Source organism: Melitaea cinxia, chromosome 16, assembly GCF_905220565.1.
Source record: "Melitaea cinxia chromosome 16, ilMelCinx1.1, whole genome shotgun sequence".
Taxonomy (NCBI): domain Eukaryota; kingdom Metazoa; phylum Arthropoda; class Insecta; order Lepidoptera; family Nymphalidae; genus Melitaea; species Melitaea cinxia.
Genome location: NC_059409.1, coordinates 11,386,321 through 11,413,001, shown reverse-complemented (window position 1 = coordinate 11,413,001; position 26,681 = coordinate 11,386,321). Strand labels below are relative to the sequence as shown.

The window sequence follows — 26,681 nt, the reverse complement described above, 5'->3', positions numbered from 1 at the left end:
AAGCTATTATTCATTCAATAAAATAAATATTATACGTAGGTATATATGTGTGTTATGTATATGAATAAGTGTATTTGTCTTTTGGTATGTTTATATATGTATTTTTGAGTTCCATAAAGTAAATGGTTCAATAGTTGGTTCACCTTGGTGAAGTATATTTAGAATTTATAAATTTCAAGGAGAAACGATATGTTTTTTTTTTCAAACACCAATAGTAGAAATCTTACCTGGAGCCTTGCACCAAGTATTGCTAGGTTTGTCAGTAAGTACGCTGTACCCTTTGATGTTCCATCTAGACGATTCATACAAATTTGTCATAACCGAGGCAATAGTGTTAACAGGCGATTCGCTGTATGTTATACCACAGTCTGAGTAAAACGATACATCCGCTTGTTGAATAATACCATCGTCGTTTACGCTCACCTGAAATTTGAAAAATGTTACTATATCCCAATCAGTAATCTGAAATGAACAGAACTTTTTTTGATACCCTCGCCATTCTTATTGCCTCTTTATTTAAAAATATATCAATAAACATTTTGATACCAAGTTCAAGTACTAAATTTAGTCAACGCTTATTTGAGGCTTCAGTTATCGACACGGATATTGAAATCAAGGTCAAAAAGTGGTGATCACTTTGCGCATCGTCCAGGTGTTGAAAACTGCACGTAGTTTTGTTTTCAACAAAAATAATAAGTAAAATCTAAAACGATTTAGTATTCATTAAAATATCTATGTCCATAAAATATTGTAGTAGGTAAAGTTAGAGATAAGCCCTCAAAAAAAAAAAAAACAAAATCGATTATTTTAGTATCGAGTTTCAATAATTTTCAGTATTAGTCTTTAGATTATTTTATCAGATGTTGATTTAAAAAAGGTCATCAAAACAATCAATAAATCTTTATTCCAGATAACAATGACCCCTAGGACAATTCTTTTTACAATTCATAAAACAAAATCATCTAAAAGTTTAAATGTGACAATAATTTTACAATTCCCGAAAAAAAAGAATAATAAAGGGTTAACTTCCAAAAGATAAATAAATAATTTCATTACATTAAAATAAATAAATAAATATCTACACAATATGCACACGATCGTCTGTTCCTAAAGTAAGCAACTTAATGTTTGTGATATAGGTAACAGCCGACTGGCATAGCGACATATATGTATATATAAACATACTTATAAATAATACATAATTATACAAATAAATATATATATTACACCCAGACTCGGGGTGGGAATAGAACCCACAACCCTCGGAGCGGATAGCAGGGTCACTACAAACTGCGCCAACGGGCTAGTCGTTAGTAAATCGATTGCTATTTCTTACTATATTATTATTTCAAACTTCGCGTACCTCGTAGAGGAAGGTCGCGGGCTGCCGTTTGCCGATGGCGAGCATGTTGTGGGCGAGCGGCAGCGCGAGCGCGGCGTTGCGGCCGAGGCGGCGCGCGGCCAGCGCGCATGCGCACGCCACCAGCGCCGAGCGCGAGCCCTTGCCGCCATACCCGCCACCCACAGCTCTCACCGACACCTTCACGCTACACGTCACATTTTTTTTACAACTAGGTCGGCAAACAAGCGTACGACTCACCCGATGGTAAGCGATTACCTTTTTTTATTCCAATTGATTAAATAAAATAAATAAATAAATAAGCCTTTTTATTTCTCATTTCATATAGCATACATTTTCATTGACAAATAAATTATCATATAATTTCTTTCATTATAATAATAAGTTAAGCCAATTTACTAAAAGAAAAAATATCTCTATAAATTAAATTAAAATCATAATTGCGATAAAATGTTTATAGCTTTTAAAATTGATTTTAAAAAATTTACATTCAAAATTGCATTCTTATAAAAAAAATATATAAACGATATAATAAGTAATTAAGTTTATTAATAATTGCGAAATATGAATAGAAAATATTGAAAAAAATTGATCAATAAATTAAAATTATCAATAGCTTAAAAAATAAATGAGAACCCCTCTATAGGGTAAAGGCCTCCTCCATTTGTGACCACAGATTTCTATTCTTTGCTCCAATATGCCATTCCTTTCCTGCTATAGCTTGGATATCATCGATCCATCTTTTGCTCGGTCTTCCTCTCTTTCTTTTCCCCTTGGGCCCTTCCCATATCACCACTCGTTTGGTTCATCGAGTATCGTGCATTCTAGCCAGATGTCCTGCCCATTTCCATTTCAATTTCATAGAGTGATGTAAGAAGTCTATTAATTTTGTTCTTTTTCTTATGATGCTGTTACGTGTTTTGTTTATTCTTCTTATAGATAGGATTGATCTTTCCATTGCTGCTTGGCATGTTCGTATTTTTTCTTTTATCTGTTTAGTGAATATCCAAGTTTGTGAACCGTACGTAAGGCAGGGAAGAATACCACTATCCATTACTACCTTTTTAATATAAAGCGGCAATTCTCCTTTAAATATCTCTCTGTGGGCCCAGAATTTTTGCCATGATATATTTATTCTTCTTAATATTTCTTCAAAGTTATTGTTAGAATGGAATGATACTTGTTTTCCAAGGTAAATATAGGAGTCAACATAGTCTAGGTATACGTTTCCAATTTTAATAGGTGTTTTTGTAGAATTTGTCATCAGTTTTGTTTTTTCTAGGTTCATTTCCAAACCAACTTGTTCACTTTCTAGTTGTAGTGATTGAATCATTTTTTCTAGTTGTGCACTGGATTCTGAAAATAATATTATGTCGTCTGCGAAGCGGAGGTGACTAAGGTGAGTATTTTTTATCTGAATACCGAGGTCTTTCCAGTCGAGGTTTTTAAATATGTTTTCTAGCACCGCTATAAAGAGTTTAGGCGATAGAGGGTCGCCTTGCTTCACACCTCTTTTGATTTTTATTTCTGGACCACTAGTTTCTAATTTCACTCTGCTTGTGCTCCTCTCATAGATGTCTCGTATTATGTTGCAGTACGTTTGGTCTATTTTATTATCTGCAAGGGCTTTCCAGATTGATTTATGTGAGATAGAGTCGAATGCCTTCTGATAATCCACAAAGGCTAGGTAGAGAGGCCTTTGAAATTCTTTATATTTTTCTAAAATATTTTCGAGGACATGAATGTGGTCGATTGTTGAGTAGCCCTTTCTAAAACCTGCCTGTTCTACTGGCTGATTTTCATCGATTTTTTCAGTTACTCGACTTAATATGCAGGATGAGAAGAGTTTATATAGACTGGGCAAAAGGCTAATAGGTCTGTAGTTTTTTATATTTTTTGGATCGCCTTTTTTGTATAATAATATTATGTTCGACTTTGTCCATTGCTCGGGCACTCTCTGTTTTTCGGTAATTTTATTAAATAACATGGTTATTACTGGTGTTAGAATTGTTGTTCCGAGTTTTATTGCTTCGTTTGGGATTCCATCAGGGCCAGGACTCTTTTCTGGTTTTAGTTTCTTTATTTTTTGCGCTATCTCTTTTTCATTCCATACAAGAGCGGTAGATTCTTTTTGAGAGTAGAAACTGTGAGGTCCAACGTGGTCACATGTGCTTTTTTGATCATAGAGATTTTCGAAAAATGTTGTAGCTATTTTAAGTATATTATCTCTACTAGTTGTACTGGTAGAGTTTTGTGTTAAACTTGATATCCAAGATTTACATGTGCGGAGCTCTTTATATGCTCGTTTGCAGCTTCTACTTTTAACTAGATGTTTCTCTATTATGTCTGATCTGTACATGTTGTAGTCTTTTCTAATGTTTTTATTAGTTTTTTTGTAAGTTAAGCTAAGATTCCTTCTATATTCTGAATTTTTTGGCTTCAAAATTTGTAACTGATGGCGTTGTTTAATTAGATTTAAAGTTTCTTCAGTAAGAATTGTATTTGCCTTGCTTTTCTTTACTTTTTTATCCATTTTTAGGCTTTCCAATATACATTTTTCTAATATATCATAAACAGTTTGACCCGAATATGTATTACCTATCTTTATAGCTTCTATGTTATTTTTTAATTTCTGTAAAAAGAAATTAGCATGATTTTGATTTGTTAGTGTGTAATTTGGAGACTTGTATTTTATTCGGCTTTTTTTCATTGGTATAAGTGATATTTTTGATCTAATCATTCTATGGTCTGATGAAAACATAATGCTGTTTAGAACTTGCACGTCATGGAATCGTTTAGGAAAGTTTGATAATATATAATCTATTTCGTTTGTACTTTTTTGGTCTGGCGATTTCCATGTCCATTTCCGGCTGGGGTTTTTCCTAAAAAAAGTGTTCATAATGGACAAATTATATTCTTGAGCATAATGTATTAATTGCTGTCCTCTTGGGCTTCTAAATCCGTAACCAAATTTTCCAAAGATATGACCGTCCAAAGGGTTCGTTTTTCCCACTCTCGCATTAAAATCGCCCATTACTATTACATTTTTGCTGCAATTTTGGTGAGCTTTATGTAAAGTATTATAAAAATCATCTATCTCTGAAACTTCACACTCTTCGGTGGGTGCATAAACCTGAATAATTGATATTGTGAAGCTATTTATTTCTATGTCTAAGAGTGCTACTCGCTCTGAAAATCCTCTGAAGCTTTTTATACAGGGTTTGAGATACTTTTTTACGATGAAGCCAACTCCATGCCGTCCTTTTGTTTGTCCGTTATAGCACAATATAAAATTTTCATATTCATCAATACCATAACCCAATTTTCTTACTTCTGACAGTCCAATGACGTCATATTTGATGTTTTTTAACGCGTTTGTTAATTCTATTAATTTTGTACTACTTGCTAACGTTCTCACATTATATGTACCAATAAAAAAGTTATTTGTTGTTTTCTTCTTTTGTGTATTTATTCCGTATTTTTTTTTAGGAGGGTTGTAGTCAAGAGAAAAACCAATGTCGCTTTTCTCCCCCGCGGTGACTAGCCGTGTTGGGTGTTGAAATAGTAGAGGGGGGCCCGTTGGTTGCTAAGTGCTTGATGTAGAATTTCGATTGTTAATGTTCATAGAGTTTTGGTTTTTTTCGAAACTTTTCTTTGGTTGCATAAATGCTGTAATTTCCGTTTTGTTCTTCTTCGACACTTGGTTCATATTATTATTGTTATTATGGTTTGGAGAGATATTATGTAGGTTCCTCTTTTTCGATGGTTGTTGATTATCATTTGGTTTGTATTGGTGTAATACTATGAGTTTATCATATTTAATTATAGCTTTTTTACCTTCTGCTTTATATTTTAATATTTCACTTTGTAATTGTTTCCTTTTCTCCAAAACTTTGGGTGGATAGTCTTCTTTAAAATATATGGAGCTATTTTCGATGTTTTTCTTATTTTGTAATAGAGTAATTTTTTTCCCCATAGTAGTAAACGTCACTGTTATTGGTCTTGGTTTTTCACTTTTCCTTCCAACTCGCTTCACAGATTCAATTTCATTTCGTTCGCAATGTATATTCATGGTGCTTATTATATATAGGATTTTACTTTCTAGCTCTTGATAAGTTTTCTCTCCTTCTTCAATGCCGAAGAAAACCAAATTTTTCTTTCTGTTGTGCCTTTCTATACGATCTAAAATATTTTCTTGAATTTGTAATTGCTTGTTTAACTGATTATATTTCAATTCAATTGTTTTAAAATTATCGTTGATAGCCTTTGTTATGTTTTTAGTAATATTCGCTTCCATTTCTTTCATTTCTGTCTTTTGTTCCGCTAGATCAATTTGAATTGACTTTAAAATTTTAGTCATGTCTTCCATGTTTTTGCTATTTGCCGATAGATGTCGCTAGTTGTAAAGTCAGCTGCTGTAAGATCGATAAACTTAGTTCATATAGTAGTGTTTCTTGCGACTCATCCACAGATGGCGCTAGTTGGAGTTGTGTTATCGACTAATTTCTATTCAAAGTTAGATTGTATGATTTTTGCAGTACTTACTATTTTTTTTGTTGTTTTTGTCGTCTTTGTAACTTTTTTTTTTATTACTGTTTCTCTTGTTTGTTGACTATTTCCTGTTTCTCACTGTTTTTCGTGGATTTTTCACTTGCATAGATTGTCCGTTCAGTCTCCTTTTTCTGGCTTATTATTTTGGTTATTCCACTGTTATTCGCCAATTCACTTGTAGTCACAGTTGTTTTCCGAGAAGTTATTTTAATTAGGGATGTTATTTGGTCTTTGTAACACTTGTAACTATTATTTGCACTTTAAATTATCGGAGCTCACGAAAGCAGCTGTTTATTGCGCAACGGCGATCTACCCTCCCACCCACAGCTCTCACCGACACCTTCACGCTACACGTCACATTTTTTTTACAACTAGGTCGGTAAACAAGCGTACGACTCACCCGATGGTAAGCGATTACCTTTTTTTATTCCAATTGATTATATACATTAAATTTTGAAAAAGTGAATTAGCAAATTCGAGACTGACTATAAAAAAAAACAAAATTTACAGCATGAAACCTAGTACCAAGTATCTAGTCAAAGAAACATGTATAAAAGTGCACTCTCTAAAGAACCGTATAAGCTCGTTATTCGCAATTACCAATTTGTCTTAAACTAGTCAAATACCGCGATTAACACCGCGTTGGCGCAACGGTTACAGCCATGGATTGTACCTGTTGCGCTGGCGGTTGCGGGTTCGATCCCCGCACATGACAAACATTTGTATTGGCCATACAGGTGTTTGCCGTAGTCTGGGTGTTTGTGCAGTCCTTGCGGGTCTCCCCACCGTATCTCGGAGAGCACGTTAAGCCGTCAGTCCCGGTTGTTATCATGTACACCTGATAGCGATCCTTACACATAGTAGGGAATATATCCGCCAACCCGCATTGGAGCAGCGTGGTGGATTAAGCCCTGATCCTTCTCCTACATGGGGAAAGAGGCCTATGCCGAGTAGTGGGATGTTACTGGCTGAAGCGTTGTCAAATACAGTTTTAGACATGGCCACATTTATTTATTTTGTAATTTTTTTTATTATAACAAGTCGGCTAAAAAGTGTACGGCTCGCCTGATGGTAAGCGATTACCGTAGCTTATAGACGTCTCCAACACAAGAACAGGAACACAATACTGCTTGAAAACAGTATTATTTAGCTGTGATCTTCTTTAAGTTCGAGGTAATAACTCAGTCGTGATGCTTCATATTTTGAACAGGAAATTTCCTTCTGTGTCCTTACCTTCGCTACTGTGCCTTACCTCAGTTTTATAACTAGGTTGGCATAAAAGCGTACGACTCACTTGTTGGGAAGTGATTACGACACATGCAACACCAGAAGAATTGCAAGCGCGTTGCCGACCCCAAATACCCCACAAGAACTCTAGTCACCTTACTTACCACAGGAAAACAACACTGCTTGAAAGCAGTACGTATCCTCGAATGTTGTATATGGGAGGTTCTAAATGGTTTTGATTATACATTTGTTAATATATTTTCAGTGTATTTATTGACAAATTTATCCTTTTTTACGCGCTTTTTATTAGCTTGAGATATGATATGTTTGTATGTTTGTAACCGACTCCTTCGGACCTTATTTTGACCCCATTGAAACGTACAGATTTAATTTAAACTTAGTAGACTTATCGAGGACCGATGACAATACACTAATTTGATAAGATTATTCCCTTTTTAGTTTGTTTTATTTATAAAAGCGTTTTTTTTTAGTTTGTTTAAAATGATTATTTATTGTAACAGATGTATAATTTTTTATTACATAGGATTATACAAGACTAACATTGTACTTTGGTCAGTTGAATCGTAGTCAGTTTTGATTACCTGTTCAACGGCATATCCATTGATTTTGATACGGCAATTTGTATAAAGTCCATCCACTGTGTCGCCGACTGTACGTGTAATCCGCGTGGCGTGTGTTCTACTCTACAGCTTTGCGTCTCCATTGTGAAATGATACTGATCGGGGATGTTGAAATGTCCTTTGATTGTATAGGTTGTGTCGTTCCCTTTATCTTTGGCATCGACTGTTATATCCTTGCGAAGCTTGTAATAACAATTAAATATTTAATATTGCAAAACAAAATATCATTATAAATACCTATATTGTAATACATAAATGCCGCGAATAACGTACTCAAAGTTAAGTATTACTCTTCTTCCTTCCTTTTTTGTGATCGGTTAAAACAGACGTCGGTTTGACGTGAATAAAAACACGTCATCTACTACGATATATTACGCGACAAAAAATGACTAATACATGAATTTATGACACTAAATATATGAATGACTGATACTGAACAATTTCTATTAATTCGATTATAATTTCATTTTTATGACATTTATGTTAAAAAGAGAAAAAGTAAAGGCTTAAATCTGTGGCTTAAATCTTTAAATCCTGTTTGTGTAAAGTATTGGCAATGGTATATTTTTGTAACGATTAACAATAATAAGAAACATTTTATCAGAATTCTCAAATATGAAAAAGACAAAAAGACAAAGATTTAAATCTTTACTTTTTCAAGCAATTATTGTGGCTGTGATCTTGTGTAAGGTTGAGGTAAGTACTTTCCTAGTTGGGCTGCCGAGATTTTGATTAGGATATTTCCTACCGTGCCCTACCTCCGTTAATGAGTTGTGAATAAATTATATTTACCCGTTTATCTTTATCCGGAGCGTTCAGGGCGTCTGCTATGCTTAAAACTGGCTTTGTATTGTACTTTGTGTACGATACTTTAACTAAATCAGCAGCCTTGATAGCCAACTTTCTTGTTACTGCCGCAATTAAGCCAATCGGTTGGCCGAAGTACAATATGTTTTTACTGGCCAGTATTTCTTCATCAGCACTCTGCCAGGGTAATTCCTGAGGAGTGAAGGAATTCTTTCCCGGAATATCTTTTGCAGTAAAAAATGCCACAACACCTGGAATATTCTGAAATTTGTGATATAAATTTATTGTTATCTACAGTTGCGTCTAGGAGTTAAAAAATACATGTGACTTAATTGCGTGACGTAATAAATAGATACACCATCCATTTTTATAGTTAGTGGCTAGAAAATGTGCTCCATGTCATAAAGCTGGAATATCGTTAAATCGGAAAAAACTTGTGTACATTCGCCACAGTAGAGCGATGTGACAAATTTAGTTTAAGTTTCCTTCTTAAGTTGGACCACACACGGCTGCTGTGTGGTTATGGCAGTAACGAATATAGTCACTCCCTCTCTTCCCGTGGGTGTCGTTAGAGGCGACTAAGGGATAACACAGTTTCACTAACACATTGGAACTTAAAAAGCCGACCGATGGCGGGATAGCCATCCAACTGCTGGTTTTGAAATAGACAGGTCGAAGGCGGTCGAAGCAGAGTCTTCGGTGCGACAAAGCCTGCGACCTGCGGTCACCGACCCACCTGCTCAGCGTAGTGACTATGGGCAAAACACATGAGTTCACGCCATTTGTCGCGCAAACTTGTGGAGGCCTAACTGTGGACTCCAATAGGCTGAACTCACAATTCACAGTTGGACAATTTGTTGTAAAATGCTTTATTTGCACAGTTTTTTTTTCTTTCGTAACCAGTCCAAAGATTTTTAGACCGTTCTTTGACTTTTTTGTTGTAATTTATTTCCTTTATTGCTATTCTCTCTTTTTGCATCTGTGTTTTGTGAACTATTCTATTAAGCTGACATCGAAATCTTGTGCGGTACGTATTTGAAACATGCACGTATTTCAAAGAATTCTTATGTCAATCGTAAAAATATTCGAGTATCATGTGAAAGGAATTATTGAACTTGAAATGATTACTCACCAAAGCTTCACTCGCGTCAATGTCGACGATCTCGCCGAGACAGATCGTGGAGAGTACGAAGGCGACGTGCACGTCTCGCGGCGCCGGCGCTGCGTCGCAGGAGTACAGCGCCTCGCCGGAGCACTGGCGTTGCATTTTAAAAGCTCTTAATAATTATTATTAAATATTTACAACATTGTAAAAATTAAATAAATAAATTGTGTAAACAGAGAGTAAACGCATCGCTATCGTTAACAATGTTTGTAAATTGTGGGTAATTGTGAATATATATCCACTAGGACCGCCGCTTATCCGACTTCTTTCAAATGGAAGCATTAATATATGTATATTTTGTATGTACCTGAGCCAGGGCTTCCAGCTTCGGCAGCGGTTGATTGAGCGGCCATAAGTCTTTGTCTGTGTCGTAGGTTTGAGTACCGCTTGATACAGGCCTATATAGTATATCACCTCCAGATTTGTATCTTGGATGTACTGAAGGACTTAAAGAAAGTATAGCCTGTTAAAAAGAAGATTAAGATTTAGTCATTATCTTTCACTGTAATTTTCATATTGGCTTATCAAATAATTAAAATTTTAACTAAACTCGAAATTTCAATTATTCAAAAATAAGCAAGGTCTATCTATATATAAAAATTTCGAACTGAATAGTCTAACACAAAAATTTCGAAGATCTAATTTTTGAATCACTGCCATCATACGATGACGACTAAATTTAAAAATATAACAACCTTATAAAATAACCCCAAGGCAATAGCCTTCCTGCAAAATGGCGATGGTTCCGGAGCAGCCTCTAAAGGTATAATGTCCTCTTGTAATATAACGAGCGCTGTCCGCAGAGTTTCCTCTCTAAACAACGGTAGACCAATGAGCGCTTCCTCGACCCTCCTTGCATGATTGTACTTAGGACTTATGGAGCCGTAGATTATGTTTGATGATAAAATGTTTTGGTTTTTGTCTAGATAGAAGTGGAATCCAGCGTTGACTATAGCGTGTGTGTTTTGTGCACGATTCATTACCTAAAATATACAGATTTTGTACATTAGAAACGCATGGAATGTACCCAGATTTTTGTGAAGGGGGCAAAAACAAATAAACGTAAAACTAGATAAGTAGTAGAAAATATATTTTTTTTAATTTAATAATAATAATAATAATACACTTTATTGTATACCAAAAACAAAAATAATACATATCAAAGAAAGAAAGAAAATATTGACAATATATTCATTAGGTACAAAGGGCGGCCTTATCGCTAAAAAGCGATCTCTTCCAGGCAACCTTAGGGCAAAGGAAATAGTCTAGCGTCAGCATAGGTGTACAAGTTACAACAAATTTATTATAAATATTCAAATAATTAAACATATACATACACACATACATACATACATACATAATACATACATAATTTACTGCATCTTTTCATTTACTTACACTATGTTAACTACTTCAGCTTACATAGCTTTCGGTGGTTTTATCTAAATCTACCTTAAATTTCCTTATCAAATATTAGCTTCAAGTCAGGGTGGGGCAAAGGTCCCACCGTGGCTACGCCCAATTAGAAACAAAAGGAAAATCAGTTAATGGAGTGTTTTTAAATTATTTTGTTTTATATGTATGTATGAAAACGTATTTCTATGTATTGAGAAGAAGCATAATATTTCCCTACCTTGTAAGTTCTTATCAAGTGTTTACTATTTAAGGGTGGTATCTTCACGTTCAAAATTATCTTATTTCTGAGATCCGTTTTTAAGAATTTCGGTAAATTGACTTCAATACTTTTTGAATTCATGTCCTCTGAAAAAAGTAATATAATGCATAATACATACTACTTATAATTATGTACCATGTAAAAGGTATCACAGAAGTTATGTAAATGCATAGTGAGTACTTATTGTAATATGCATTTACATCATTATTTTTATGTATTTACACCATTTAGACATATAATTATTAAAAATCATTTATTAATATATCATTGTTGTATATTTTAGTACTTGTCAAAATTAAACTATGTTTAGTTATTGCAAATAAATCTACAACCAACAGTACTTTATCGAAAAAGTATTAAACTTTATATGAATAGAAAATTACATGTGAACAATATAGAAACTTAGAAACGAAATTTTGGTAAATTAAAAAAAAAGTGAATATTGGTGCTAGCGAACATACCTATAAGGGCACTAATGCTCATTATTCAGTCGTGAAAACTGGAGTGGAGACTGTGTTTATAGGTGAGAATGTACGTTGGTCCTACAGTTGCTTACTAGCAAGAATCGCACCTCTACTTAGAACGTTGCCGTGGTAGGAAGTTATTACATAACTTTATTAATTCCCGATAGATAAATCCATACTAATATTATAAAGAGGTAAAGTAGGGGGTAATCTTCGCAAATACTGAACCGATCATGAAAATTCTTTCACTAACAGAGAGCTACACTCTTCATGAGTGACATAGGCAATATTTTATCGTTTTGAACAAAAAATTCAGTGAAAAATAATAGTATACGTAAATCAAGTCGGAGAAATACGAGCGAGATGGAAACTTTACTCTATATTTACATCAGAAAAATAATAAATAACGCCCAACGAAGTGGGCCGGGTCGGCTAGTATTAATATAAAATACACTTGTAAACATTTTTGAATATCATATCAAAAATTGACCGCTCCAGCGGGGTTCGAACCCGCGTCTCCGACTGACCGTGTCGGCGCTCTAGTCAATTAAGCTATGGAACGATATACCCGCTGGATCGATTTTTTTTTTTTTTGATATGATGCTTGTTATATTCGGTTTAATATTAGACAAGGTACCTTATTATTATAACAAGGTAGTAGGTAAGTGATTAATTTTATTATTAACAAAACATTAAGTGTAAAAATTATTGGTATGCGTAAAAAATATCTTTATCTACCTAATTTCATTTTAAAACTAGGTAGGTACCTAAGTTTAAAAATATAAGTACACCTTGAAAATAACATTTATTATAATAGACTAGCTGACCCGGCGAACTTCGTATCGCCTAACACAAACTTTATCGTATGGTATTAAAGTTCAAATTGACTTTTAAGTATTATCACAAATCTTTTGTATGGGAGTATAGAAAAGTGTTGTTTTTAGAGTTTTTCAGGAAATTTAATTTTTTTTTTTTTAGAATTTTTCTCGCCGTAAGAACCATCCTCGTACTTCAAGGAATATTTTAAAAAAAGAATTAGCGAAATCGGTCCAACCGTTCTCGAGTTTTGCGCTTAGCAACACATTCAGCGACTCATTTTTATATTATAGATATACTATATAATAGGTATTCGGATTCCTATCTTAAAATTAACTTAAATTAAAAAAAAAAAAAAAAAAAAACGTCTAGATAATAAAAATACAAACCCAATGTCACGGTAGCTCCGACTGTTCCAAATATGACAAAAATGTCGGAGGCGAAGAACGGGTGAACATTTTTTATCGCTAAATTACCACCAATTGTTCCAATCTGGAAAAGCATAGAAAAAAAATAAGTTATTTAATATTGAACATATCGTTGTTAAAATTAAAATATCGTAACGCAACTAAATTTAACTGTCAGTCAACATAAAGATTTTGATAATATCACCATATTTATTAAATAAGTCAAGAGTACTTCGTGTAAAGATAAAAGTTAATATAGAGTAAAAGGTATACATATATACCTATTTATATTTTGTAAGTAAGTACGTACCGTGTTATTGAAAAATATTCGATATTCGATGCCAAATTATTAAGTAAATTACCTACTTTATTAGGATTTTAAACATATTATAAATAACCATTAATAAAATTGTACATACATTCTTAACCGGTACATTTGCGACTAGTTCTAGGTGATCGTGAAATTGTTTTAAATACGAAAAATCGTCGTTTTTCATTTGATCCTGAAATATCGCCATGGTTTCATTAATCGAGAGACCTGCACCTAGAACTAGGTTCGCATCTATGAGCATGTCTTTCAACGTGCTTATCGAAGCTATGTCGATAAAAAGTCGGGGTTCTCTTGCTACTGGATACATTCCTGTAAAGTTTAAAAAATATGTAGATATCCTAGTAATCCCATCCTAGTAATATGTAAATATCGCATACTTAATCGTGCCACCTACATCACTAGAATTTAAAAGCACTTTTGAATTGTCATTGTTATAGTAATGTTCGTGTAATGAAGCTACCGCAGAAATGGAATGTAGATTCCGCTCAGAAAACCGGTTAGAAAATAAATAGTCGCTTGATGCCTCGACCAAAATATTATCTGTAGATAAATGTAATGGTATACTTGGTAGGTCAACTGAAGAACGGCAGAGTAGGATATATACTGCTCAAAATCAGGAGTAGCCCAACTGAGGAAGTACCTCAACCTTACAGCAGATCGCAGCTAAATAACACTACTCTCAAGTAGTGTTGTCACGTAGACACCTGTATTTAATAAGGCCAGAGCTCCTGGGGAGGGTCAGGGGTACGGTCAGTAACGCGCTTATGATGCTTCTGGTATTGAAGGCGTCTTTAGGCTACTGTTACCGGTTGCCACACGTAGGACGTAATAAGCTTGTTTGCTGGCCTTGTCGTAAAAAAAATTAAAACATTTTACGTGTCCTGCCTGATAACTGACGCCAACGCTAATAAACCCATACATCTTATCCCTTATATAATATTTAAACATTCAAATCGAAATTTCTTACGACAACTACAAAATACATAACATTGTTGCGAAGAATATGAATTTCCTTCTTTAATAATAATTTAACATCGTTTCTTGTAAAAACACACGAAAATAATAAATAGACAGAAGAAAAATACAGTTTATAAGATTTTATTTGTTAATGTTTTGGTTTATGGTAACGTTGCTTACCTTTCCCAGTATTTCCCGCCACTAATGTATAATTATCTGTTCCCTCTTTCTGTAAGATCTGCAGTAATTATTACAAAATGTTAAATTAATAAACATGAATATAGAATTAATTTAAAAATGACATTGCTGTACCTATATTTTTATTACCTTGAAAACATCACTAACAGAATAAGCCTTGTACCATCTGTTTGTATCCATGTTAACGTTTAATAAATATTCACTATTATTATCTATGATACACCAATCGTCTCCAATATTGTCCTTATCGAAACATTGTTTAGCACATTTTAATTTATCAAGATCTTCCAAATCCTAAAAGAAAAAAAAAAATATGTACCTTATGATTACGAATAAAAATAAAAATCGGATTAGTGCTAGTTTTGCTACGCAACAGAGTTCTGTATAACTGTAAATACTTTGTCAATACACATACTTATGAGGTCTTTTAGTTTTACCGTATGTAAAGGTAATTTTGAATAAAAAAATACATGCCTGCTCGTGACTAACACACTGACAACAAAGTCTTTCACGAAGAACATTACAAATCGAATCAAAAAAAGTGTTTATTCAAGGAGGCTACAAAAGCACTCTTGAAGCGTTATTTTACAAATTACAATTAGATTACACTTTAATTATTTAATTAAGTTTAATTTGAAGCCACGATCGATTCGGAATATACTTAGGTAGGTACTTAAATTTTGCTGAGAAGGATCTGTAAGAAACTTAAAAGTTACTTTTTAAAATGAATAATTTTCAAAGTGCAATTTTCACATGTCCACGACAGCCCTCTTGTAAGTAAGTACGTAATAAATTTCCGCTAATTAAGATCGATTAAAAAAAATCTTTACTTGAAGTTGAAATCTAAATCCAAATAAACATTATTAAACATGGTATAATTTTTCACAATGATGAAGTCAGAGATTTAATTTTATTTTAATAATATAAATATTTAGTTGATTAAATATTCAGAAAATTCTTCATGCTGAACTAATTGTATCTATAAAAAAAACATACATATTTATATATGATGATCTACAAAAGTGGAAATTATGTTAATTGTACTTTAATAATGTGGCTTTTATTAACATTTTTTTTCTTTAAATTCTCCCCCGAGATTATCCTCCTACGAGGCTGCGTGTTTCCGGACCTCTGCCTCACGTATGTAATTAGTTGTCGTTAGTAAGGATCGATCAGTGTGAAGAGGTCATTATTATGTTACCTTATATATTACTTATATGGTACTTATATAACTTATATGTTACTTATATATTTATATATGTTACCTTAATTTTATCGTTATATTCAACATCAGTAGCAAAGGTCTTGAAGGCATCCAAAATAGGCCGATAACCAGTACAGCGGCAAATGTTACCACCAAACGATCTTTCTATTTGCCTAGTGGTGAGTTTTTTCTTTGATCCCTCGAGTAAACTAGTACAAAATTGTGTGTAGATAATTTAAACTTATATACTATTTTTTATAGCGTATGTTTGTGAATCTTAGTTTATTAAATTTTGAAAAACAAAGCATCAAAATTATGTATTGTGTACAAATTTTACTCTCGTGAGATAGTTTGTAAAGTATCAAAGTTTATATTAATAGATTAACATCAGTATATTAATTGCAGAACCTTTTTTAAATACCAGAGTAATAGTTTCATAGGTTAACACATTACGTTGATACAAGGAAAATACATCATCAGTTGGATTCCAATACCTGTGCATACTCATAATCCAGCCAGGTGTGCAATACCCACATTGGGTGCCGTTGAATGCAGCCAACCTAGTCTGCAGCACATTGTAACCTTGTTTTCTACCTCCCAACCCCTCTATCGTGGTGATCTCCCATTCGTGACAAGAGATGACGTCTACTAGGCACTGGAAATTTTTTATAAATGTATTATGCTCCAAATTCTGACATGGTACGTTGTAGAAAATTTGTAGCGTAGTAGAGCCTAGTTGGGTAATGAATGAATCATCACGAGGAAATAAATACACTTTTGCTGAATATCAGTACTAATCTATACCTACATATAATAAAATATTATTGTCGTCATCTTATTAAGTATTATGTATGTACGTATGTACGTATGTACGTATGTACGTATGTATATATTTGTATAGTATGTATATGAATTATTTGCTTGTGTATAAAATATAACGATTGCCACTAACGTCACCTTATTTTTCCTCCCTTTTTTTCTTAATGTGAATTTTACTAATACTCAGCTTTGCACACCTACAAAAGTCTGCTCATGTATGTCCTAAGGTTGGCTGGTAGAGAATGCTTTTAGCGTTAAGCCCGCCTTTTGTACAGTTCTTTTATGTATTGTGCAATAAAGTGTTAATAAATAAATAATAAACGGTTTATGTCTGTACGTAGAATACCTAAATATGTCTGAGAAAAAAATTATGAACTGTCTTCATGGGGCCATTAGAAGCCACAAATTAAGTAGAATAGTTATTTTGTTTGTCTGTATACTTATCCACGCATTACGCAAAAATTACTGAATGTGATATGATGCGATTCTCACATTTGTAATGCATGAGGTCTAACTTGAAAACTGGTGTGTGTTTCATCTTAGTATGCCGCTTAGAACCTGAGAAATTTACAATATATCTGGCGAAGAAACTCACGACATTCGGTGCTTATTATTTCTAATTTGACTATCTTCAGTTGAATCTTTTCTTTTATCTGTGACATATGGTCCTGGCAGACTTAAACCGCGTTCGGTCGTTTCTTCGGTCGTTTACGATAGGTTAGTGTGGAATGTGTGGTTAGGCGTTTATTATTATTTGTACTTGTTTATTGGGTCTAAATTATAAGAATTAAAAGTAAATATAAATTTCTAATCGATGGGTTCTTCAGCACTTCATGTAGGTAAGTATAATTATAATTTTCCACGTGTCCGCTGTTTGATAGCTTCATCATTTAGTTAATAGCGCGCTATAAATATGACTAATTTTCAAGGACTCTAATTCCACGTGGTTACGTTCGCGAAAAGAAGCGAAAATTGATTTATTATTGTACCCGCGATGTTTCGTCTCGTGAGTAGGTATTTTATTTTTATCGCTTGGTGTCTGTACGTTCAATGAGTTAACTGACCTTAAGTAGTGATGCTTTGTTTGTTGGTCAATAGCACGAGTACTTAAGATTGCTTGTAAGTATATGAGAATTCGGATTGTTTTTTTTTTTAATTATAAATAAATGCTTCACACAACAGGCCCCAGTAAGATTTTTTGTGTTAGATTGATATAATTGATATAGATAATATTGGGAATTGTTTGTTTATACAGTTGTATCGATTCAGGCTTTCACATCCCACTGCTGGGCATAGGCCACTTTCTCTATGTAAGAGAAGGATTGTGAGCTTAATCCACCACGCTGCTCCATTGCGGATTGGAGGATATATTCCCTACTATGAGTAACGATTGCTATCAGTAGGTGTATATAATAACAACCGGGACTGATAGCGGAACGTGCTCTCCGAGGCAAGGTGGGGAGACTCACAAGGACAGACATCCAAACCGTAAAAACATTTCTACAAAAACAAATATCTATTCCGAGCGACTACACAGTTGTATACTTAGTTGTATTATACAATAATTACCTATTAGTGGAAGTAAGTTACTTTCAATATAAGACTCCCAATGCTTGGATTTAGATAAAACTGAGCGCAAGGTACATTCCAAATGGCTTTAATATTTTACGTAATTTTTGATCAACCATATTATTTAATTAACAATACTCACCGAGTTAACTGAAATAGTTTGTTTTTCCTTACTCACAGGATGAGTTATCGTTACCGAAACAACACATGCGCCGCAACCACCTTCATGGCACATTGCCTTAGTTCCCACAAGGCCTAGGTTGTTCCGCAAGTAGTCGTTTAGTGAAGTCAATGGAGACAATTCAGACCCAGCTGAAAATGTAAATAAAAATTAATAGAAGACAAGAAGAACGTTATAAAAAAGACATTTATCCAATGGAGAAGGTAGACTACCCTTTGTAGTTTATGAAGAGTACAAATATATAAAGATTAATACAGTGCCCACTGTAGTCCCTTCTAGTAGTTTTTTCGATAAAAGAATTTAAAAACTTCTGACTTGAACTTATATCAATAAGAGCTTTAAGCGTATATAGGTTACGTGTGATTCTCAAACGTCTAACCCAAACCTCAGTTTTTATGCAGATTTTTCCAATTGTGTCTATAACTGCTTAACGCAATCTCTTGGAACAGTTCAAAAACATGTGTACTTACACAAGGTGATGCGTTCTCCGTTTATAGTGAAATTTATTTTGTCCATTGTTGTTTTCTGCTTTTTTTTCTCATAGAAATATTGACTGTAAACCAAATATTTATTGACATTATGTAACGCATACTAATATGATTAATTGTCTTTTTCTATTAATTCGAGGTAGGAGGAGGGTTAGAGATTAATCTATCAAGCTGCTCCACGACTGTAGTTTGGCGGATATATTCTCTACTATGAGTAGGTTCTTAATAATCTCTATTAGTAGTACAATAACAACCAGGTCCGACGGCTTAACGTGCTCTCTGTGGGTCAGTGGTAAGACTCATAAGGATGGACACTAGGAGCGGAAACAAATATTTGATATTTGTACAAATACAAAATTCATTACGAGTGGGAATCGAACCCGCGACCAATATTGTATATAGTATATATATAAATATATATATTATAATTTAACTAGCGACCCGCCCCGGCTTCGCACGGGTGCAATGCTGATACTAAATATACTACAGAATGTCTTTATTTATAGTGTGAACCTAGCTTATAGCATGGTTATTAACATAATAACAACAGCACTCAAATATGCGTCGTCAGATTACACGTTGTTACAGAATACGTTGAAGAAATATTAAAGGTACACCGCTCGTTCCCCGTAGGTAATAGCGTGATAATATATGTTGACCCGACTTTTTAATAATATTCGTGCCAAATTTGAAGTAAATCCATGCAGTACTTTTTGAGTTTATCCCGGACATACATACAGACAAACAGAAAAACAGACAAACAGACAGAAATTCTAAACACTATATTTTTGGCTTCGGTATCGATTGTAGATCACACCCCAAGATTCTTTTTAAAAAATATTCAATGAACAGTTTTAACTTTCCTACCATTTTATTATATGTAAAAGATTAGTAATAGTTACGTTTATTCGTTATTTGCCGTCTAAAATGAAAATGTCATACAAAATATAGTGGTAACATTGGTTGAAATGGTCGCCACTTCGGGACATGACTTCATAACTTTTGTCTGTTATAATATGTATGATAAATAAAGCTATAATTACTTTCCCAAATATCAAAATACAGGTTTATTTGTTTTTAATATTCAATTTAAAGATAACCTATCTAGTGTTAACTGAACAGTTGGTTGACCTTTTAGAAGAAGAAAGAAGAAGAAGAAATATACTTTATTGTGCATATTACAAGCCAACATAACATACATCTTTAAAAAATAAAATTTGCAAAACAATATTATGCACAAAGGCGGTCTTATCGCTAGGTAAGCGATTTCTTCCAGACAACCTTGGGGTAGAGGAGATTTTAAAATAAAAAGAGTAGGGTTATCAAAAGGCAAAACAGAAAATTAAAAACAAAGTAGATTCTACAATCTAATAATACAATAATATATACATATATATATACATATATACATATACACACATATATACATAAATATATAAATAGATAGTATATATTATAAACATATAAAGAATTAAATACACAAATAAATACATACCCATTACATTATATATAATATATAAATAAATAGTATATATTATAAATATATAAACAGTTAAATACACAAATAAATACATACCTATTACATTAATTATCAAGTAGATAATAGTTAATCATAAATATAAAATTGAATAATTATCGACAGCACATTTACGAATAACTACGAGTAAACTTACTAACACAGACCAGCTTTTCACTGACAATTTAGGTAAAAATCTTTAAGTAGCTTCTTAAATGATGTAAGAGTTTTAGCCTCCCTAATACTTTTAGGCAAAGCATTCCACAGAATTATTGACTGCACAGTAAAAGAGCAATTGTAGAAAGCAGTATGATGGATAGGTATATACAGCGTAGTTGTATCATTCGAGCGCAGTGCCTTGTCAGATTCACGCACTACAAACTTTTCTCTTAGATACTCTGGGGCCCGGGCACTTTTAAGCACATAGTAAAGCAGCGACAGCATTCTAGTATTCCGGCGAAAGCGGATTGGCAACCACTTGAGCTTTTTACGAAAATCGGATATGTGATCGTATTTTCGCAAAGAAAATACGAATCTAATAGCTAAATTTTGGAGCCTCTCAAGTTTTGTCAGTTGTTGCTCAGTAAGGTCAGGATAGCACGCATCGGCATAGTCGAGATGAGACAGGAAAAGAGATTCCGCGAGTGCAATTTTAGTAGAAGTCGGTAGCATGTATTGTAAGCGTCTTAACGAATGCCAAGTTGAAAACATTTTTCTACTCACTTCTTTAATCTGCGTTGTCCAGTTCATATTCTCGTCCATGTAAACGCCAAGATTTTTAACGCACTTACTATATGGTATGGAAGTGTTATTGATGAGCACCGGAGGTAAAGAAGCCCAGTCAATCCTCGAAATAAAAGCCCGACTACCCAATACTATAACTTGCGATTTCACTGGATTTAATTTAAGACCATAACAGCGACTCCATTCAGCTACAGCAGCAAGATCTTTATTAATTATAGTAATAGCCCCAGGCAAGTTTTCGAGGTCAGACTGAGCATAGATCTGCAAATCATCTGCATACAAATGGTAGAGAGAAGAAATGCTATTCGTGATGTTGTTAATGAAAATGGCAAATAGAAGAGGTGATAAGACGCCACCTTGAGGCACACCGACAGGCAAATTAAACCAAGAGGAAAGATCTATTGCCATCTTTACTCTCTGCCGGCGCCTCTGTAGATAACTACGAAACCAGTCAATCACTGATGGAGATATGTTAAATGAACACATGGTACTAAGAAGTACGTCATGATCTACCGTATTAAAAGCATTACTGAAGTCTAATAAAGTCAGAACAGTAAGTTTCTTGTTATCCATGCCATATCTGATGTCCTCGGTGACTTTGACAAGGGCAGTAGTCGTGCTGTGTCCTGTTCTAAACCCTGATTGAAGTGGATTGAGAAGATTATTTTTTGTCATATACAAAGTAAGTTGAAAGTGGACTATGCGTTCGAAGACTTTGGAAAGAAAAGGAAGGATAGAGATTGGTCGAAAGTCAGTAACAGTAGAAGGATTAGATTTTTTAGGTAAAGGAATAACGTAAGCATCCTTCCAAGTAATGGGAAAAATACCAGAATCAATAGAACTATTAAAGATATGCGTGAGAACAGGGAGAATTACATCAAGGATAGGTACCAGCATCTTACGACTAACGTTATCGCAACCAACGGCATCAGACGATATGGATAATATGTTCTTCTTAACATCACATTCAGTAATTTGACTAAAAAAGAACGGAGGATGATTAGGAGCTGGTAGCTGGGAAAGATGATGTAGTGTGCAAGCCTTTGTATTGGCGTCAAAGTCTGAATCAGGTGAAGCAAAATGTCGGTTTAGTTCGTCTGTAGAAATATCTGAGTAATAATTACTTGTTTGCTTACCAACTCCAAGTGATTTAAGAAACTTCCACACTTTTGCTGGGTTGCCGTTCTCAACCGATTTATGAATATGACGTCTTTGCGCATCCCTACACATCGTATTACAGCGATTGCGTATTTTTACGTATCTCTCACGATGCTCATCAGAATTGGACTTCCTATACTTTGCCCTAGCCCTGTGCTTTTTGGCTATCAACAACTTTAACTCGTTGGTCATCCAAGGTGCAGGAAGATGCTTAATTTTAACAGGTCTTACTGGGGCATGTTTGTCATATAAATTAGCTAGTAGGCTATTAAATATTTCTATTTTTTTGTCGATATCCGTTTCGCTATAAATTATAGACCAGTTCAGTTCACGTGCGTCTAACAGTAAACTATCTGAATTCATTCTACCAAAATTCCGCTGCTTTTAGGTTTCGTATAATATTTATACAAATAATTAAAATTAGAGTGTCTGTTTGTAAAATTAAAATAACCGCTTTTCACGAAATGCATATGCATGTACACGGTATATATACCAAAATGACACTTTTTACAATTTTTGTTTATCTGTCTGTCTGTCTGTCTGTCTGTCTGTTTGTTCCGGCTAATCTGTGAAACGGCTGGACCGTTTTTGACGTGACTTTCGCTGGCAGATAGGTGGTGTTTTAAATAGTGACTACTACTAGTAGCCTACAACTTTTGTTTTAGAAATTTATTTATTTTATAACTCTGCGAACTGAGCAATAACTTTTTGTTAAATTCCACGCGGACGAAATTGCGGGCACAGCTAGTAAATATATAGAATGTGAGATCGACAGTAAAACACTATACGAGTATGACAAGTAAGATGCCTTACCTAGACTAAGTACTCACATTATAATTTCATATTAAAATGCACTTAAAAACTTACTACATTAAAGTAAATGAAAAAGTTCTATGTATTTAAATAACAGACATTATTTTACTAAATATATAGTTACTTTGTTAACAAAAAAGAACTTACAACAAATAAAATAAACTTAAAAATAAATAAATTTAATAAACTGTAAAAAGATAGATTTGGAAGTAAAAAACTTATAGCGCTTGATACTTGCAAGCCAAATAAATGTACGTTATCTCAATTACTCGTCTCCTCAAAGGAAGTGTTTACATTGTGTTGCAGTATATGTATATACATACTATTGCACATAAATGTTAGAAAACGTTATATTTCGCACTGGTAAGAAACAAAACTAAATTATCTACAACGTAATTATATAATTGCAAGGCCAATTGTAGGTGTTCATACTTGTATTGAACCAACTGAAGTTTTTTATAGATAAATAAAAACTTTATTGCAGTCACCATAATCACAGTAAATAATAAAAAAATACGTACACAAAACGTATATAAGTCCGCAAAGGCGGTCTTATTGCTTATATCAACCTCTAACAGATAACTTTTTGCAAAAGATAGATACTTACTATTTATGAACAGTGTAAATTTAATTAAATAAACTTTAATTAATAAATATAATGATGTATAATACAATATATAGGTATATAATATTACTCGTACATGTAAAAATACATATAAATATATATTTGGATATAATGTAATTTAATGTTATATTTAATTACAGTCTATAGTGTAATTTTGTATTACAATAATAGTCTATAATTGGGGTATCAGGTTGGATATGAAGATTTCGGTTCCTACAAATTTGCACTTTAACACCATTTGTGCTCCCACTACAGTTTAGTAGGTACTACCTAATAGTCCCCGTAGTAACCGGTGAAGTGGCCGGTTTTTTTGTTACATAGTTTTTCACCTTTTAGTATAGAACCTGTTGATTCCTTCGGAACTATCGTCACACAGTTCAATAACGTTTTGGGCTAAAATAAAAATAGACTATTATTGTATTCACGCACAAGTAAATTTACACATGTACGAGTAAGTATAAGCTCGTCACTTAGACACTATCCACCACAAAAGCATTCAGTTATCTTATAAATTCTGTCATCCGTAAATTCGCCTTTTCGCTCATTCCGCTCTTAACTCTAGACTGCTTTTTTGTCAAGACTGGTGATAAAATTGCCAACTATAGCACGCATTGTATTGAAAACATGTATCACTATTGAAATGTCTACATACATGAATCTACCTTATTATCAAGGTGGTGGTGGTGGTGTGTCGCTGTGTGTGACTTTAAATTAATATTGTGTATTAATTCTGTAAGGTACGCGGCTTTACTTACCACACTTTCGACTGGAATACCGTGTGTAGCGTGACACTTGTATACAAAGAACTCGACACCACATTAAGGTTAGTCGGTCTTACGATAATGGACTACACTGGTCAGGTTGAACTATAGTTAAGTGCCCCAAGATTTTTTACTATTTATATGGAGGAGAACAGAAGCATTGATTTAAAAAAAAAAAAAAACTAAACTTTTTTGTAAATGTGAATAATAAAACTATAAATACTCCACTATTATACTATACTTAAGTGCAAGAACGTCAGCAGGCATCGGTATAACTAGTAAACTGATAACCGTAATTATAAGCAACTCCTATACATATATGGGTAATAAGCATTATTCATGTGCATACACAGAGTTTAATGATAGGAACAATTAACGAATAGTTATCAATATACTTCATAAAGTTTTTTTTTTAACCGACTTCCAAAAAAGGAGGAGGTTCTCAATTCGACTGTATTTTTTTTTTTTTTTATGTATGTTACATCAGAACTTTTGCCCGTGTGGACCGATTTCGACAAATTTTGTTTTAATCGAAAGGTGGTGTGTGCCAATTGGTCCCATTTAAATTTATTTGAGATCTAACAACTACTTTTCGAGTTATATCTAATAATGTGTTTTTACTTGACGCTTTTTTCGTCGACCTACGTTGTATTATACCGCATAACTTTCTACTGGATATACCGATTTTGATAATTCTTTTTTTGTTGGAAAGGGAATATTCCTAGTTTGGTACCGTGATAAGGAAACTAAGATCTGATGATGGGACCCCAGAGGAATCGAGGGAAACTCTCAAAAATCCGTAATAACTTTTTACTGGGTGTACCGATTTTGATAATTTTTAATTTAATCGAAAGCTGATGTTTATCATGTGGTCACATATAAATTTTATCGAGATCTGATAACTACTTTTTGTGTAATCTTTAATAACGCGTAGTTGCTTGACTATTTTTTCGTCGATCTACGTTGTATTACTTGTCGATGTAATTGAAGTCGGTTTTTTTTTCGTTTGCGAGCAAACACAATTATTATTTAATATATATATATATATATATATATATATATATGGTTCGACTCCTAATTGCGTTCTCTTAAATGGGGGACTCTACAAGTATTATAGATCACTACATACGATTAAAAAACCGAATCTTGTAGAATATTTTCATTATAAATTATAGCCAAGCTTACGCGCAGTTTTATTTGAAACGAGTCTATCGAAGTAGCTCCTCTATTTAAACAAAATCAGCTTAAAAATAGATTTAAGTATTTTTTTCACAGCTTAGGAAAAACGTCTTCAACATGTTCACAGATGTTCATATAATGAAATTATTGCCAAGCTATAAGTATACGTATAACATAATACTTGTCACATCATTAGTCTAATTAGCTTCGTCTTTAGCTATTCCATAAGGCGTTGCAATTTTATTAGGTACTAGCCGACTCCGCAAACGTTGTTTTGCTATATATGTTATTAACCCCCCTTAATTCCCCCCCCATTATAACTTAGCTGTATGAAAAATAGATATTGGCCAATTCTCAGACCTACCCGATATGCAAACAAAATTTCATTAAAATCAGTCCAGCCGTTTCGGAGGAGTATTGTAACTAACATTGTGACACGAGAATTTTATATATAAGATTTTTTCACTGAATTTTTTGTTCAATTACAATAAAATATAGCCTTTGTCACTCCTAAATAGTGTAACTTTCTGTTAGTGAAAGAAATTTCGTGATCGGATCAGTATTTGTGAAGATTACCCCCTACAAACAAACAAAGTGCCGTGCTCACATCTTCCACGTGGAATAGTGACTTTACATGTTCAAGGTCTTTCTTTAAATTGACATAGCTTATTTATTTATGCACCGATTGACAATAAAAACTAAATGTCAATATGTACGATTTTATTTTTGTGTTACCCACACATTAGTTACAAAAAATAAAAATAAAAACAAAATGACTAAATGTCAAGCTAAGCTTGCCACTATATATTAGTAAATACCACATATAAATCGGATAAGTCGTTTCTGAGATTAGCGTGCACGAACGCAAACAACTTTTGACTCGGTGGTGCGATTTCGACAAATTTTCTTTTAATCGAAAGGTGGTGTATGCCAATTGGTCCCATTTAAATTTATTTGAGATCTAACAACTACTTTTCGAGCTATATCTAATAATGCGTTTTTACTTGACGCTTTTTTCGTCGACC

General features: G+C 33.6%; 1 protein-coding gene across 1 annotated transcript in view; it reads right to left on the bottom strand.

The window, feature by feature from the left end:
• LOC123660935 (xanthine dehydrogenase/oxidase-like) overlaps positions 1–18,888 on the bottom strand; it is a 34,259-nt gene extending 15,371 nt beyond the window's left edge. Inside the window, exons 1-16 of the mRNA XM_045595954.1 lie at positions 18,843–18,888; positions 18,334–18,503; positions 16,298–16,458; positions 15,865–16,012; positions 14,729–14,893; positions 14,582–14,639; positions 13,533–13,753; positions 13,096–13,198; positions 11,385–11,512; positions 10,447–10,734; positions 10,059–10,214; positions 9,719–9,841; positions 8,572–8,847; positions 7,741–7,961; positions 1,364–1,547; positions 228–423 (exon numbers count right to left, since the gene is read on the bottom strand). Of these exons, the coding sequence (XP_045451910.1) occupies positions 228–423; positions 1,364–1,547; positions 7,741–7,961; positions 8,572–8,847; positions 9,719–9,841; positions 10,059–10,214; positions 10,447–10,734; positions 11,385–11,512; positions 13,096–13,198; positions 13,533–13,753; positions 14,582–14,639; positions 14,729–14,893; positions 15,865–16,012; positions 16,298–16,458; positions 18,334–18,503; positions 18,843–18,888 (2,644 nt within the window). The remainder of the gene's footprint in view (positions 1–227; positions 424–1,363; positions 1,548–7,740; positions 7,962–8,571; positions 8,848–9,718; positions 9,842–10,058; positions 10,215–10,446; positions 10,735–11,384; positions 11,513–13,095; positions 13,199–13,532; positions 13,754–14,581; positions 14,640–14,728; positions 14,894–15,864; positions 16,013–16,297; positions 16,459–18,333; positions 18,504–18,842) is intronic.
• Between the last annotated feature and the right edge of the window lie 7,793 nt (positions 18,889–26,681).